We start from the raw sequence: 14,467 nt of genomic DNA, 5'->3' as shown, positions 1-14,467 counted from the left end.
TTCTTAGTGATTTTTAAAAGCTTTTGACTAGTTAAGGAGACGAGCTCTATGCTATGTAGCCAAGGACTGGGTAGGCAGAACTTTAAGATGCTTCTTTGTGAATACAGTTTAGTAACTTTCGAACAAGAAAAAGTCAGTGGAATGGCCTCTCTAAAGTTCTAAATAGGAGTCAAACAGACAGGCATTACCTCAAGGGAAGACTGTACCAGAAACATTTTTGTGGTTTAATGTGACTGTCCAAAGCCGAACATCGCTTGGGGTATTGAAACAATGACTGTTGGAAAGAGTCAGGCAAATTTGCAGAGGCACCACAAAGATAGTATTAATTCTCCTACCCAGTACCTTCTGTTTTGAATTTTACTACTTTTAGAACCTCTCCCATAGATTCCCCAAAGGGAAACTCACCATGAGGGACATCCGGAGTGGAGACCTGGCATCAATATCAGGTTTCAGTGCCCATGGGTGGGGGAAAGGGAGAGCGTTGGCTCTGATACAGTGTGCAGCTATAATTGGAGCCCTGCCTAAGCCAGACAGCCTGGGGGGCGTGAGTTGGGAACAAGCTTGTGGTAAACAGCTCTACCTTGCGTGGGTTCCCAAGGTGGCAGTCACCATAGCACTGTGGATTAGTTACCCTTCCTCCATGGCTTCAGCCCTGGTGGAGTTGTGGACCTGTGAGGGCACCACTGTTAACAGTAGACACAGATTAACAAACTGTGCAGAGCCAGTGTTCAACAGTGACACCGTGTGGTAGCAACAGAAGCTGCACTGCAGTGGGAAGGAAGCCTGCTATGAACTGATTAAATTCACCAGTCAGTTTCTCTTTTGCCTGGAGTTTGGAAGTAAGCACTTCTGGAGCCAAATGCCTCGAGGGTTCTTGGACAATTTGGAGGGGAGGGAGTATCAAGAAAGAGACATGGGGCATCCTGGTAATGTGACCAAGGGAATACTTTGAATAGTTTCGACCTCAAATTTGAGAGTCAGGTCATACCAGTTGCAACCCATGTGTAGCAAATGTTAGTTTTGTCTATCATTTGGATTTTGGGGTTTTTTGCCCTTTGGCACTTTTGTAAGTCATAGAGAGTTGCACAATTTTATAGATCCATTACTTCTTTTGTGACTTCTGTATTTTTGTACGAAGAAAGGCCTTCCCCTCTCTAAGATCTTATATATATGAGATACAGATATACAGACAGTGATAGGAAAACAGTGAAAGGCTTTGAAATAGGTAAAAATGATTACTGGGTGTCCTTTCAGTGGAATACTACACAGCTCTTCAAGGTTACCTGGAATGATACCTATGATAGAGTGGAAACCATTAGTTACCTAGTAAATGAACCACAGCCTTTCCATCTCATTATCAAATAGCCTCTTCTATTTCTCCTTGAAACTTGCCTGAGGCCCTGTTATAAGCTACAGGCCCAAATCTGGTTCTTTAGCAAAGACACACAGGCCCAGCAACTCGTGGAAAAGGAGTGTGCCAAGTGCATTAAACTATTAACACTTCAAAGAATAGACTCCTGGGTACGAGCTTCTGAGGTGACATTACTTAGACAACTTTCAAGCTGTACCTGTGGAGTGAGTGTGGATTTACACGACTGCTTTTAGTCCAGAAACAGACAACTTTATGAAAGCAGAGCATTAACCCAAGATCCAGCAGAGCATAATTACAAGGAATGGAAATCTTACTGTGGTTGTGTTGAGGTTGTTTTAATACTCTTATTTTCTGGATATATAAGGAGGCCATTTCTCTTTCTTCTTAAGCCGTCTTTAATCTACAACTCAGTGGACTCTGCTTTTGTAAAGCCTCTGCCTCCAAATTAAAAAGCTCTGAGTTCCTTTACCTTTTCACAGCAATAGAGTTATTTGCATAATTTCCTTTCTACCAGTATATAGTTGGAAAAATTGTGTATCAATTCCTTGTAATATCATGTTTGTGAATGATGCTCATTTAATCAAACACCTCTAAGGACCAAAGGTTGATTTTACTTATAAAGCCAATGCCTACAAAACCATCCCAGGAAAGCTGGCCTAGTACCATCCTTATAGATGGTAAGAAAGGGCACTTCCTGGAAGGGCAGGATCCTTAGGAAATTTGAGGGGAACTCAAATGGAGAGGAATTCATCCAAATTTCTAGACAGCACAGGTGAAATACGGTGGGGTTTCTTGGGCTTGCTTTCCTAGCCTTGAGCTGGCAAATAATAGAGACTTTTAAAAGTGCAATTCTGTGCTCCAATAGCTGTTCAGTACTGCATGCCTCCGGATTTGCAAAGCAAACCCAAGAAAGCCTATGTGGTTAATTAACACCTGCTGCACCTATGCAAATTATCAGGCCAAACCTAATGAGGCCAGCCTTTCTTTTTTAATAACCAAGAATAATCTTTTGAGATTTTTATGGTTGAAAAGAAGAAAGTTATTAGGAAAATTGGAAAGCATTTGAGAATTTGAAAGGAGCAAAAAAATGATTGGGTTTACTACCTATGTAATACTAGATGTCCCTTCTGAGTTATCTGATTCTAAATGAATATTGCTTTCTTTTTTTTTTTTTTTTGCCTTTGAGCTATTTTATAACCTGTTAAATTGTAGAAAACTGATAGAGACAGAAATGACTATTGCCCAGAGAAGCAAATGAGTTCTGTCTGATGGAGATGTAACTGATTTCCCTCTGTGGAGAAGGCCAGCTTTTCATCTATTAGCAAATTCATTTCAGCATCCCTGATTGCTCATATATGTGTCTGTTCTTTGAATTCTCCTTTGAACCATTTTAAAACATCTTAATTGTTCCTTTATTAATAACGAACTAGGGCTTCCCTCGTGGCACAGTGGTTAAGAACCTACCTGCCAATGTAGGGGACACGGGTTTGAGCCCTGGTCCGGGAAGATCCCACATGCCACGAAGCAACTAAGCCTGTGCTCCACAACTACTGAGCCTGCATTCTACAGCCCACGAGCCACAACTACTGAAGCCCGTGAGCCTAGAGCCTGTGCTCCGCGACAAGAGAAGCCACCGCAATGAGAAGCCCATGCACCACAATGAAGAGTAGCCCCGGCTCACCGCAACTAGAGAAAGCCCGCATGCAGCAACTAAGACCCAATGCAGCCAAAAAATAAACAAATAAAATAAATTTAAAACAAAACAAAAAATAATGAACTAGATAAATATTTTGACACACTTTGTATGAGTCATATTTCTACCTTTGTAAAAAAATAGAACTATTTACCTGTGTGTTTTAAAGTCTTTAATATATATGAGCTTTTTTTAGATATAAGGGGCAATACAAGGATATAGCCTTATTATCTTCAAAAAGCTAGTCATTTTTTCACCATTTATTGAGTAACCCATATTTTCCCCATTAATTTGAAAGGCCATTTTTCTCATGTTATTTGTGTTCTGTATTATGATCTATTTATTTCAGTATAAATCTGTTTTAAGTGTTATTGCTTTATAATACATTTTGATAATTTGGCAGGTTATGATGATGTTGCAGTAACCCTACCAAAGAACAGAGTGTCCTGCCAATTTGGAGTAGTCTAAAATGTAAACTAATGAAAGATAAAACATTGGCATACCAAAAATTGGCTCCGTTATTTGGGCCTCATCAACCCCTTCCAGACTGGGCTAACGAAACAGAACCGAATTATAAATCTAGAAGGTAAGTGAGCAGGTTTTCTGAGTTGCAAAATAATCAGTAAGTCCATAGTTTATTCCATTTTGGAAGGGTAGAATAATGCATACCCAGACAATTGTGTAGAATAGGGCAGAAGAGAACAGTATTAGCAGACATGCATGGAACTGTAGTGGAAGAAGTCAGAACCATCAAAACCACAGCAGGACCAGACCTTCTGATTTATAACAAAACCTGCTCATATTCTCAAGTCTTTTGCATGTATGCACTTTTACAACTGCTTGGGTTGGAAAGTGATGATGACTCACACCCTTTGTCCCTGGGGTTTTGATTAATTAAGAAATGGAAACAGGAGGCACATAAGGATAAAAGTATCAGCCTTATTGCTAATGAAGTCAGATTGGAGTCCACAGCTTGGCCTCCTGGACCCCAAATTTCCACCATGAGATCCACACGGGTGCCAAGGTGGCCCTGCAGAATGGGCTGTCTCCTGGGCAGCCCAGGGAGAGTCGAGAGCAGCCTCACAGCCAGTCATACGATGAAGGCCCAGGTCGTTCATGCATTAACCCTGTCCACAGAGGAATTTGGATATCAGACTATGGCCATCTTGCCATCATGGTCTGATAAAAACTTTCCTAAGATCATGGGGAGGAGCCAGTGATGGATATGGAAATGAGGCTGCAAGAGCTTTCCCCTCAATAGTTCCTGGAGAAATGGAAGTGTCGATAGGATTTCCTATTTTATGGGTGGTTGCAGTGTGGGTAGAGGAAGACTAGAGTCCCTCCCACAAGATGGCACAGAAATTGATATTCATAAAGATGAACCTGAGTTTAAGAAGAAAATATTATGTTCAGCCTACTCTGATTGCGAAGGATGGAAAAGATGTAATGTGCTTCAGATCGGATAGATTTCTATCGGAAGTAATTTTTAAAGTTTGGGCACCTGAATAGAATCTTCCATGAACTCTCGGTGTCCCAGAACGCTGACAAACGTGTCAAATCTGTCTCCAACAATCCCAAATAGTGTGTAAGTACCTAAATACCTCCCTTTTTAGTACTGCACCCCAGAAGAATGAAGACAAAAATTCATAAATACTTTTACTCCACATTTTTAATGTTTAAAAACTATCTTAACAGAGCAGTTATAGAACAGAACTTCTTACATGTCTTTATTTACACCACATCCTGTGGGGGGGGGGAACTATGTGTTTGATCAACCACGAATGGCAAAGTTTTGTGACTTGTGACTCACTTAAATCATCCATCTGAAATTCATTTACAAGGTTTTTACATTAATAAAACAGTGGTGTGCTACACGCACTGGACTTAGATGAAGTCTAAAATACACTGAACTCTAGTGAGCGGATTACATACCAACGATCAAGATTCAAGTGTTTTGGGAAAATATGACTTAACACAGCCTATGTTGGCGTTGACACTGAAAAGAAAAGGCAAACATGCAAGTCTTGCAAAAGCTTGATAAAATAATGGGTTTTATTTTCTTTTCTTCATATTTGTGCTCACATTTAATATTCAGGTCTTTCCCCCCTTTCAGAGATCCCAAAGTTTGGGAAATGCAGCAATTCAATTTTGAAAAAAAAAAAAACCAAAAAACCGTTCTCCTCCCCAACTTCTGTTTTCATAAATGCTGTGTAGTGGTATCAGTGTTAACGGTGAAACAGCATTATGAAGAAACAACTCGTTACTTTGGGTATATCTATTTCTATATGGCAATAATTTGGATCTAAAATGTTCCTTATTTGTATCTCAGAGGACTAGCTTTGAAATAATTGATCTTTATACCAGTATAAGAAATCAACGAAACTATTTCTCAGACATTTCTCTCTCTAAACAATTAAGTAAGACTTGTGGTTTCCAAGTTTACATTGAGAGAACTATGTTACCTGGGAGAGAATGTAAGTTTTTCTAATTCCCAAACAAAACTGCTAATATCTATGAAAACATTCTTGATATGCAGATACTAGCGACTTCTATTTCAATGTGGATCAACAACTGCAAAAATATACAGCCTCCTGTTTATTTACAATATATTTACAGACAAATGAAGTATTTCTTACAATAAGCCTCAACTGCATAGATTCTTCCTTTTAAAAGCACAAATTCAAGCCTGTATGCACATGGGCCCAGTTTCACAGTCCTTCCTCCAAGAAAATCCTAAAGATCTGAGCCTTGTGAATTTAACAAGTTTTTCAAGAACTTTCCCTTTAAGATTTAGTGGTATTTTTCAGTTGTCAGCCACCCCATCCCCAATTTGTACCTGAAAGCCTTAGATAACTATAAATAATTCACCGTGTATATTTTAGAGGAAGTGTATTCTGCTGCTAAAAGATTCTCAGATCTGCCATCTCTAAGGAAACATTCATTAACATCGTTAAATGATGCAGTCTCAATCGTCTTTATTTTGAAAGGGGCTAGAAGTTTACTGTGAACTGGAATGGAGGAATTACATTCTTAAAGTTTACACCCTTTCTAAGCCTCATGCCACTACACTGATAAACAGAGGGGAACTGATTGATGGCTTTTGCACTAAGGCATAAAATCATGTATCTGATCATTTCACTGACCTCCGCCCCACTTCCACCTCAACAAAACGTGCTGTCCAGCACTCTGATCCACTGAAACCGAGCTGAGCACTAATTTTTTCTGAGCAGTTTGTAGCCCCTCATGCAGTGCAGCACTTGCAGCAGAGAATTCACTTTAAAGGGAGGACAGGATTGATCGCCATACACTGAACCCAAACATTCTGGAGAACTTACTCCTGACACGAATTCAGTATTTCCTCTGAGGTTGCATTTACAAATGGTATATCATTTAATTCCTTTCAAAAAAGAAAGAAAGAAAGAAAGAAAAAAAACCCAAACCCCAAACACCTCACTTTTATTTCTTCACAGCTGCCATAACTGTAATCTTATGGTGTGTCAGCCCGTGCGAGCCCCGCTTACAATGATGCGCCTGTACCAGCATTTCCAGTGGGAAGGAGGCTGCGACGAGGCCCCTTCCTCCCCTCCCTAAGTCCTGCTTCCCACTTCTTGTCCGTGAGCCCTAGGAACCACCCTCAGAGAATTATGGGCAGGACTAATGAAAAGGAAAAGGAGAGGCAAACTGGCTCACTGGCAGGGCTTTTTAAAACACAGTTTGCTGGGCCTCCACCCTGAGAGTTTCTGATTTTACTGGGTCTGGGGTGGGGCCTAAGAATGTGCATTCCAATGAGTTCCCAGGTGATGGTGATGCTTCTGGTCCGGGGATCCCCACTTTGAGAACCACTGGCTTGGAGGCTTGACTCCAACTCCAGAAAGAAGCCAATTCTGGGGTAACTGTCTGAGGTGTCCTCTGAAATACCGTGACACCTTACCACAGTCCTTTGTCCACCCCAAGCCCCACGGCCATGACCCACGGATGCCCTTCTCAACAGGGTCTGCAAATGTAAAAAAGGAGAAGTGGGTAGAGAGCTTTTTTACCCCCATTTGATTACTGGGCAGTTAAACCATGGTTTACTAGCACTAAACCCATTAAAAGTGCTGTGTGCTGGCTTCCACGACTGGCATGTGGGAGAAGCTATGCAGTGGCATCCTTTTTGGTAGCGGGAGGGAAGGAGACGAACTCCAGGAGCAAGAGGTCCTACAAATAGAAGCAGGTAGGCCAGGCCTGAGACTCCAGAGAAAAGGGTAGCAGCGGAGAATGTCCCTGGCGGTTTACGGCCCACAGGAGGACCCTTCATCCTCCGTAACCCTTCTCCTACCACGAGGTCTCTGGTGGCCCTGAACTTGGTCCCCCTCCTTTGCTGGACCCCTCCTTTGCTGGCGACATAGCTTCAGGCCACTCTGGGCACCTCTAATTGGTGGTGTGTGACTGGAGTGGGCAATCCAGATTCCACTAACAACGAGTGAGGGATTCTTGGCAACTCTGAACAAATACCCGCTAGAAACAATGTTATATTTAGTGTGTAGGTTCTTCAGCAATCTTGTTATATTATCCTATTTCAGTTAAACTATGGGCTTAGATCATTTTCTCTAGCTGGTCTGGCGGGCCTAACCATCATGTATAACCTGGATTCTAAAGGAAAATGCATTCCAGGTTGCAAACAACTGACAGTTTTACAACATGGTCTGCATACAAACTGGGGGTTGCCCGTGCTTAACAAGACTGGACTTCTTTCCCGTATATACTTTGCAACCCCACTTCCAGGAAGTAACATGAAGGAAACTAGGGATTTACAGTGTGCTGTGTTATTATAACTAGAGAACAGTTCATAAGCCAAAGTACGAAGCTGGCACTGTTCACTAGTGCTGAGATCCTATCTACCAAAGGAAAACGTGCTGCTCCCAAAGGCTAAGGTATAATATTCGTTAGTCTACTCATTTAGCAGAAAAACTTCTACAGCACTTGACTGTGTTATTTAAATTCTACCTAACATCTGTGGTACATGTATTTTTGGCTACCGGTTCACTGCTCTGAATGAGAATAAGGGCAGTACACTTTACAGCTAATCCCACACAAATGATGTAATTAGTCAGTGATATTTGACAAATTACAGTAGGGTCGATTATATTCAGTCAACAATAAACTTAGATAAACATTACAAAGATTTTAAAAAACCTGTAGTATCACAGACATTCACAACAATGTGCCTCCTCTAAATAAGTATATTTTAAATAATAATAAAAATTCCTTGTCCTGACACATAAAACCCAGAGATCCAAAAATATCACTACACATCCCAAGAGCTAATGATCATCTTCTAAATGGACTCTGTGGGCATAAAATGAATTGTTATAAATTAATGAAGAAAATAGAAAGCAGCATAATATAGCTTGCAGGCTAAATTTTGTAGTTTTTTTAATGGAGGGTCATCCACTATCTGGCTATTTCATTATTTGGTGCCCTGGACAGCTCAAAGGGCCAGCCAACTTGTTTTGTTGAGTTTCTCTCCTGCTCATCTAACATGGAAGACACTACTGAGGAAGGACAGAGATGGCTGTGGATTTTACTAGGTTAGGAATTCATATATAGGTGGGTACTCATATCTAAACACCTGAACTCTGACCTAATGTGCATGTAATTCTGGAGCATTATGGTAAAAGCTACGATGATGCCACTAAGAAATGCAGGAAATAACTTCTCCTTTTCCCCCAAGAGGATCACGAGAGAGTGCTCTGATGCCCGCGCTCTCTATGGGACATTAGTCTGTAAAGGGAAGGGGACATTTCCGTGTTACTCCCGGTAAGTGTGGAGGCCTCTGGGGGTCTCAGTGGAGGAGGAACAGAGCCCAGAGCTAAGTGCCTGGAAACTCTGCCAAGAGTCTGCGGTTAGAGGCCACTTATCTCTGGATAAGAAATCTGTGCTTGGTGAACTTACGTGTCTGTGGAATTCAACCAGGATGCAGATAAAACACAAGCCCTGTTTCAAGTGACCAGCTCACAGGGTACACACACTTCTCACGGTGCGATACGGACAATCCAATCATAGGTGATGGCCCAGCTCAGGCAGAATGCGGTGCTGGGTTTCTATACTGTGTCCCATGCCTTTCCAAGCCACCTTGTCCCAAACTCTCTTCTTTTTCAGCCTCTCTGTAGTTTCCTTCACTTGCTTTAGGAGAGGGGCTGGGGTAAGAGTGTGAGGCAACTCTGTGCTCCTGTGTGGTTCACGTCAGGCGGGCAGTAACGGCCCACCCTTGACTAGGGGCGAGAAGAGAGAGAGCACAGACGCCAAAGTCCCCATCTGGGGGAAGAAAGGTACACAGTGATTTCATCATGTGTTCTTCTCAAAGACCATCTCTGAGGGCTCGTTTTCTTTTTTCAAGACTGGATGGATGGTTAATGGAGAAGAAATAGGAATGAGGCTTATTTAAGGTACAAAAATCTTATATTTGTAATAACCTAAATTTATAGATATAAAACAAGTCTTTTAAAGACCCCCCTAAGGTACCCAATATAAAACAGGAATTACTTATCCTAGATCATCCTTGGTTAGATACACATGATTCTCTGTGCAAAAAGCTGGTGGACATGAGTAAAAGCTGCTGGGTTTGTAATTTAAGAAAATGTTTTTCCCCCTTCAACAATACCGATGTAGGGCTGAAGGCTATCTGCATCCGAGGAATATTTCCTTAGGCATTTGGGACAATCTTTTTGTAGGACTCTTGCTTCTCAATTTGTTACAAAGGTATCATGGGTCTTCCCCAATAGAAGTTGATGCAGATTAGAGTAACTCTGACAGAAATTGTCAAGGGGGAAACAAAACTTCATTTGCTAGATTACCCAGATGTGTAGATTAGTATGTTTACCAAGGTAAGAAGAATCATTCCCATCCCCTTCCCAGCTGAGAACAGTCACCAGAGAATATCTCTGCACAGAGTGGGATGCAGTGCCAGCGAGGCCATGGGCTGCTGAAGCTCAGCTGCCAGGTGATCAGAGCTGCCTCAAATATTGGGCATCCTCTGATCCAGCAAGGGTGCGCACCCTGTGACTCTCATATGATTATCCCTATGTGCTATGTTAACCAAAATAGGCAAATTATTTACGAAACCATTTTTTTTCTGTAAAGCAAAATAAATATATACAATTAAAGATTCTTTTCTTTTCTAAAAAGGTACAGATATTATAAGCTGAACATCAGTAGGAAAATTATGTCAGAATCTGGATGTGTAATAAATAAACATGATGGATGCTCATGTCTTCCAAGTTCTAAGAGATGATGAAATCACAAAAAACAGAGTTAGGAGAGTGAAAAATAACTGATTGTGAAAAGTACTGGAAAATATGATTGCGTGAAATTTGGAACAAAAGAAATCCATAATCCTTAAAATTGATCCCCAATCTTGGAGGGACATGAACCATGATAGAAACAGGTCTCTGTTTTGTTACCAAAGTGTTATTCCATCGTGTATCTTGTAAATTTCTGTTTGCTTCTGTAAACTTGCAAAGGATGTGATGAGGGCTTGCTGATGAGTGGTAACTTGACTGTTTCTTTTTCCATCTGGTCTCAGTGGCCTTCATCACCACTTGATGAGCAGGCCCAGTCGTAGATAACCAAGGGAATGCTGACCAGGGAAAACACCACCCCCAGACCCAAGAAAAGGGCAGCCTGGAGTGACAGAAAGGCAATGGTTATTTTCAGGGAAGCAAACATTTCCCACACATACCTGGGAAAAAACAGATATGCTTTCCCTCTCTTTTTGAGTCCCTCTGTTTTTGGAGTTTGTTACAACTATTGCTGAACCATGAGAATCTTTCTAAAACTGTGTGCATCTGATTCTCCAAGGATGGGAAACTAAGAAAAACCAGCTATCAGAACCATCCTCTGCATTCTGTTCTTTGACTTCACAGTCACCTCAGAGTGAATCTGTCCTACAGCTGACGGTATCCTCACAGCTTCTTTCAGACTAAGATGACAACCGAAAAAAAGAATGGCTTAGAAAACATACAGGTCATTTCATTACTCTTTACCAACCAACCTAGGTTATCACTGGCAGGCAAACATTTCTGTTTGAAAAAGTGTTTAAGGGATATCAAAAAGCAAAGTAGATTTGATCGAGTGAACATAGGAAATGGGTGTCCAAAACGAAGTTATTTCAAGAGTTGATGAAGGCCACGGGGGGCAGGTTACTAACTCTAGGATCTGGAGAACTCGAGATTATAAACTGCTCGGCCTTGAGAGTTTCCAATGAGAGCTGAAATTCAGGGAGAAGGATGAAGCATCATGAGAGCCAGGGGAGCTGGACTAGAGTCTGGATGGGGAGACAGAGGTAAGGGAAGGGGAGAAGCTGAAGGGTGGCATTGGGAGGGTTGCACACAGGCTCACCATCACCGGTCTGGTGTCACTCCCACTGGGTCCCCACATGGACTGGATCCCTTGTCTAATGCTATTTGGTAGATCCTCCTAGCAGTTTTAAAACGGGAGCAGGGTTGGAGGCCCAGAGAATTCACGGGCAATAGGTCTCCATCATCGTCAGACTTAATCTTAGTTTACTTTACTGCTGTGCCAGAGTGACTGCTCCTTCCTCTCTGTCCTCATGAAGTCCCCAATGGTCAGATCTAGAAGGACTGGGGATTTATGGCTTTAGGGATAATTCTGTTGGGGAAGTAGCTGCTCTACCAGCATCAACGCTGCTTCTCCTAAATGCACAGCGATGATCCCCCATGCCTACGTCTCTCATCTGGGTCTGTTGACTCAGGTAACATGTGGATTGGAGTGCTTACACTATCTGGGAGGGCGGCTGAGAAGCCTTCTCCGAAGCCAAACATAATGGTGCTCCAGAAGGTACTCATGTAGCAGCCACTTCACCCCTGCTTCCCTCACTGTCTCCAAGTGCACCACCTTCAAGATGCCCTTGAACTTCACCAGACCTGGAAACAAGAATCCCAATATAGAAAGGTAGTTTCTGAATCCAGGTCTGTTGCTCCAAAGCATTTCTGTCAAATCATAAAAAGACTCTTTACACTAACTCAGCCATTTAAATTAAGGCATTGCAGGTTCCCTGGGCTGTAGCATGGAGTTACAGGACTAGGAATTGTACTGAAACAGCAGATTGCATAAAATCTTTAAGCCCCTTTCCACTTCAGGTCTTGCTAAAGACAAGGCATTACACTACAGAGACACAGGATGATAAACGTCTAATCTTTCAGTTGGCCCTGCCCTCTCAGAGCAAGAGCTAAGGCACAATAAGGGCAAAACCTGAAAATATTTTGAGGGAATGGAGAAGATTCTGATATGATTCTGATTTTAAATTTCCCAAATGGGCAAACACTAGGACTGCTGCCTACTTTTGTGATCACTAAAAGTAGTGTTAATTGGTGGAGATGGACTATTTATTTGATATATTTCAGTGAAAAACTAATCAGAAAAATGAGAGTGGCTGGCATGAGACATACCCAAATTTGTTGAGTTCCTTTATCTCCATCTTGGCTTGTGATTTTTAAATAAAGAGACGAAGGAAGAATGAAAATAAGCATATTAGCAGACGTAACTCCTGAAAAATAAGAAAAAACAAAGTTTGAGGTTGTTATTGTGAAACTTCAGGTTTCTAAACAGCTATTGTAAATAGAATAAGCAGAAAGTCAGAAAGCCATACCTACGACTCCGAAAATATCCTTCATGGAGGGTATGAAGATCACCAACAAGTTGATAATAACCAGGAGTATGAAGGTCACCAAGACATGACGACATAAATTAAACTTTGTTTTCTTAGCCAGTTCAAATAAAGAAGAACGAACCTGCAGGAAAAGAAAACAAAAAATTCCGTAATGCCCACAGCGTGCTGCCTTTCACATTTCTCAGCAGTGACTGAAAGATTGGTGCACAGGCATTTGGGACATGTTTTGTCACACCTAGTGAGTTTATAGATAGCTTTAACAGTTTGGGAAGCAGGGGGGCTTTGACTTAAGATGGGAAGTCTTTTTCTTTACCAATAGGTAGTTTTTTTTTGCAGGGGGATAATTTCTGTTTTATCTATGACTGAGTGTTCTCTTCTGGTTCTTCTATATTCCCCTGTCATGGATGATGGGATTCAAACAGTCTATCTACATTTCTCTGTAAAGAAGAGGGACAGATAAATTAGAATGAAGATTCATTCCATTAGAAGGTTACCCTAACTCACTGATCCCACTTTTTTTCCAAAGAGCCTTGGGATCCTTTCTTGATGCAGTTTCAATGATGCAGGAGACTTCCCTGCAGCAGGCTTGCTCTGCAAGGAGACCTCAGCTTTTCTCAAGTTGCACTGAGGCCTTTTACTCACCGTGAAAAATAACACCGGCACAGTGAGGATGACAGCGACAATGACAGCCAGCCGCACGGTCAGGATGAGGATGTCATCTTTACTCTGATACTTGTGGAGGAGGTCTGAATGCACATTTTCTAAAACAAGGGAATAGTAAGAGGGTGTTAAAACAAGACAAAAGCACATCACGGAATGACGGGTTTTCTGAGCCACAAACAATTTGTAAACTAAAGGGCAAGGAAAGCAATGTTCTGGGTATAGAAGTGTCTATTCACAATTTATAAAGTTGAAAAGAAAAATCCTCTGTGTGGGCTTCCCTGGTGGCACAGTGGTTGAGAGTCCAACTGCTGATGCAGGGGACACGGGTTCGTGCCCCGGTCCGGGAAGATCTCACATGCCACGGAGTGCCTGGGCCCGTGAGCCATGGCCGCTGAGTCTGCGCGTCCAGAGCCTGTGCTCCGCAAAGGGAGAGGCCACAACAGTGAGAGGCCCACGTACCGCAAAAAAAAAAAAAAAAAAAAAATCCCCCGTGTGAGATGGGTACCACCTGTCCACACGTACCTGTAGCAAAAAGGAATGTACAGTAATCACTAGAAGAAGTTACACCAAGTAGGGAGCTTAATTTACACTACACTAAACCTAAGAGTAAGTTGGGGGTAGAAATACCATACGGTCGAAGCACAAAGCCCTTCTTCATCTAGATTCTCCCCGACTTGGTGCCACTCATCAAACAACACCGAACACTCTCGCTAAGTGGACTGCAGGCCTCCCCGGGGCCACTTTCAAACTCTCCTCTTATAACTCAATGTCCAAGCGGCAGAGGTACCCATGGAACTTCACCATGGTGAAGTTCATCATTCTTCTCTTCCAGGTATGTTTTCCTCATAAAAAAAGTACTTAGCTTATACACCACTTTGAACTTTTTCTCAACTCTGAACTTCAGAAAGTGTCATTTCAAAGACAACCAAAGCTAGAATGGCAGCCACTGAGAGCAAGAATGCTCACTTGTGTCTTTTTTATCAATGACTTTTTTTTTTTTTTTTTCCGTTACGCGGGCCTCTCACTGTTGTGGCCTCTCCCGCTGCGGAGCACAGGCTCCAGACGCGCA

The 14,467-nt window shown here is 42.0% G+C and overlaps 1 protein-coding gene across 3 annotated transcripts in view; it reads right to left on the bottom strand.

The window, feature by feature from the left end:
• Window positions 1-5,099: 5,099 nt before the first annotated feature.
• The window catches only part of SLC38A1 (solute carrier family 38 member 1), a 70,950-nt gene continuing 61,582 nt past the window's right edge, over window positions 5,100-14,467 (bottom strand). For all 3 annotated transcript variants that reach the window (XM_081249259.1, XM_081249258.1, XM_081249260.1), the window contains 4 exons: window positions 13,378-13,496; window positions 12,715-12,856; window positions 12,515-12,612; window positions 5,100-10,727 (listed from right to left, as the gene is read on the bottom strand). In XM_081249259.1, coding sequence (XP_081105385.1) covers window positions 10,626-10,727; window positions 12,515-12,612; window positions 12,715-12,856; window positions 13,378-13,496 — 461 coding nt within the window. In that variant the 3' untranslated portion in view covers window positions 5,100-10,625. The remainder of the gene's footprint in view (window positions 10,728-12,514; window positions 12,613-12,714; window positions 12,857-13,377; window positions 13,497-14,467) is intronic.

The sequence above is a fragment of the Mesoplodon bidens genome (genome assembly GCF_964165515.1).
Source record: "Mesoplodon bidens genome assembly, chromosome: 11".
NCBI classification, from domain to species: Eukaryota; Metazoa; Chordata; class Mammalia; order Artiodactyla; family Ziphiidae; genus Mesoplodon; species Mesoplodon bidens.
The sequence above is the reverse complement of the archived record's forward strand: the minus strand, read 5'-3'. Positions and strand labels throughout refer to the sequence as shown.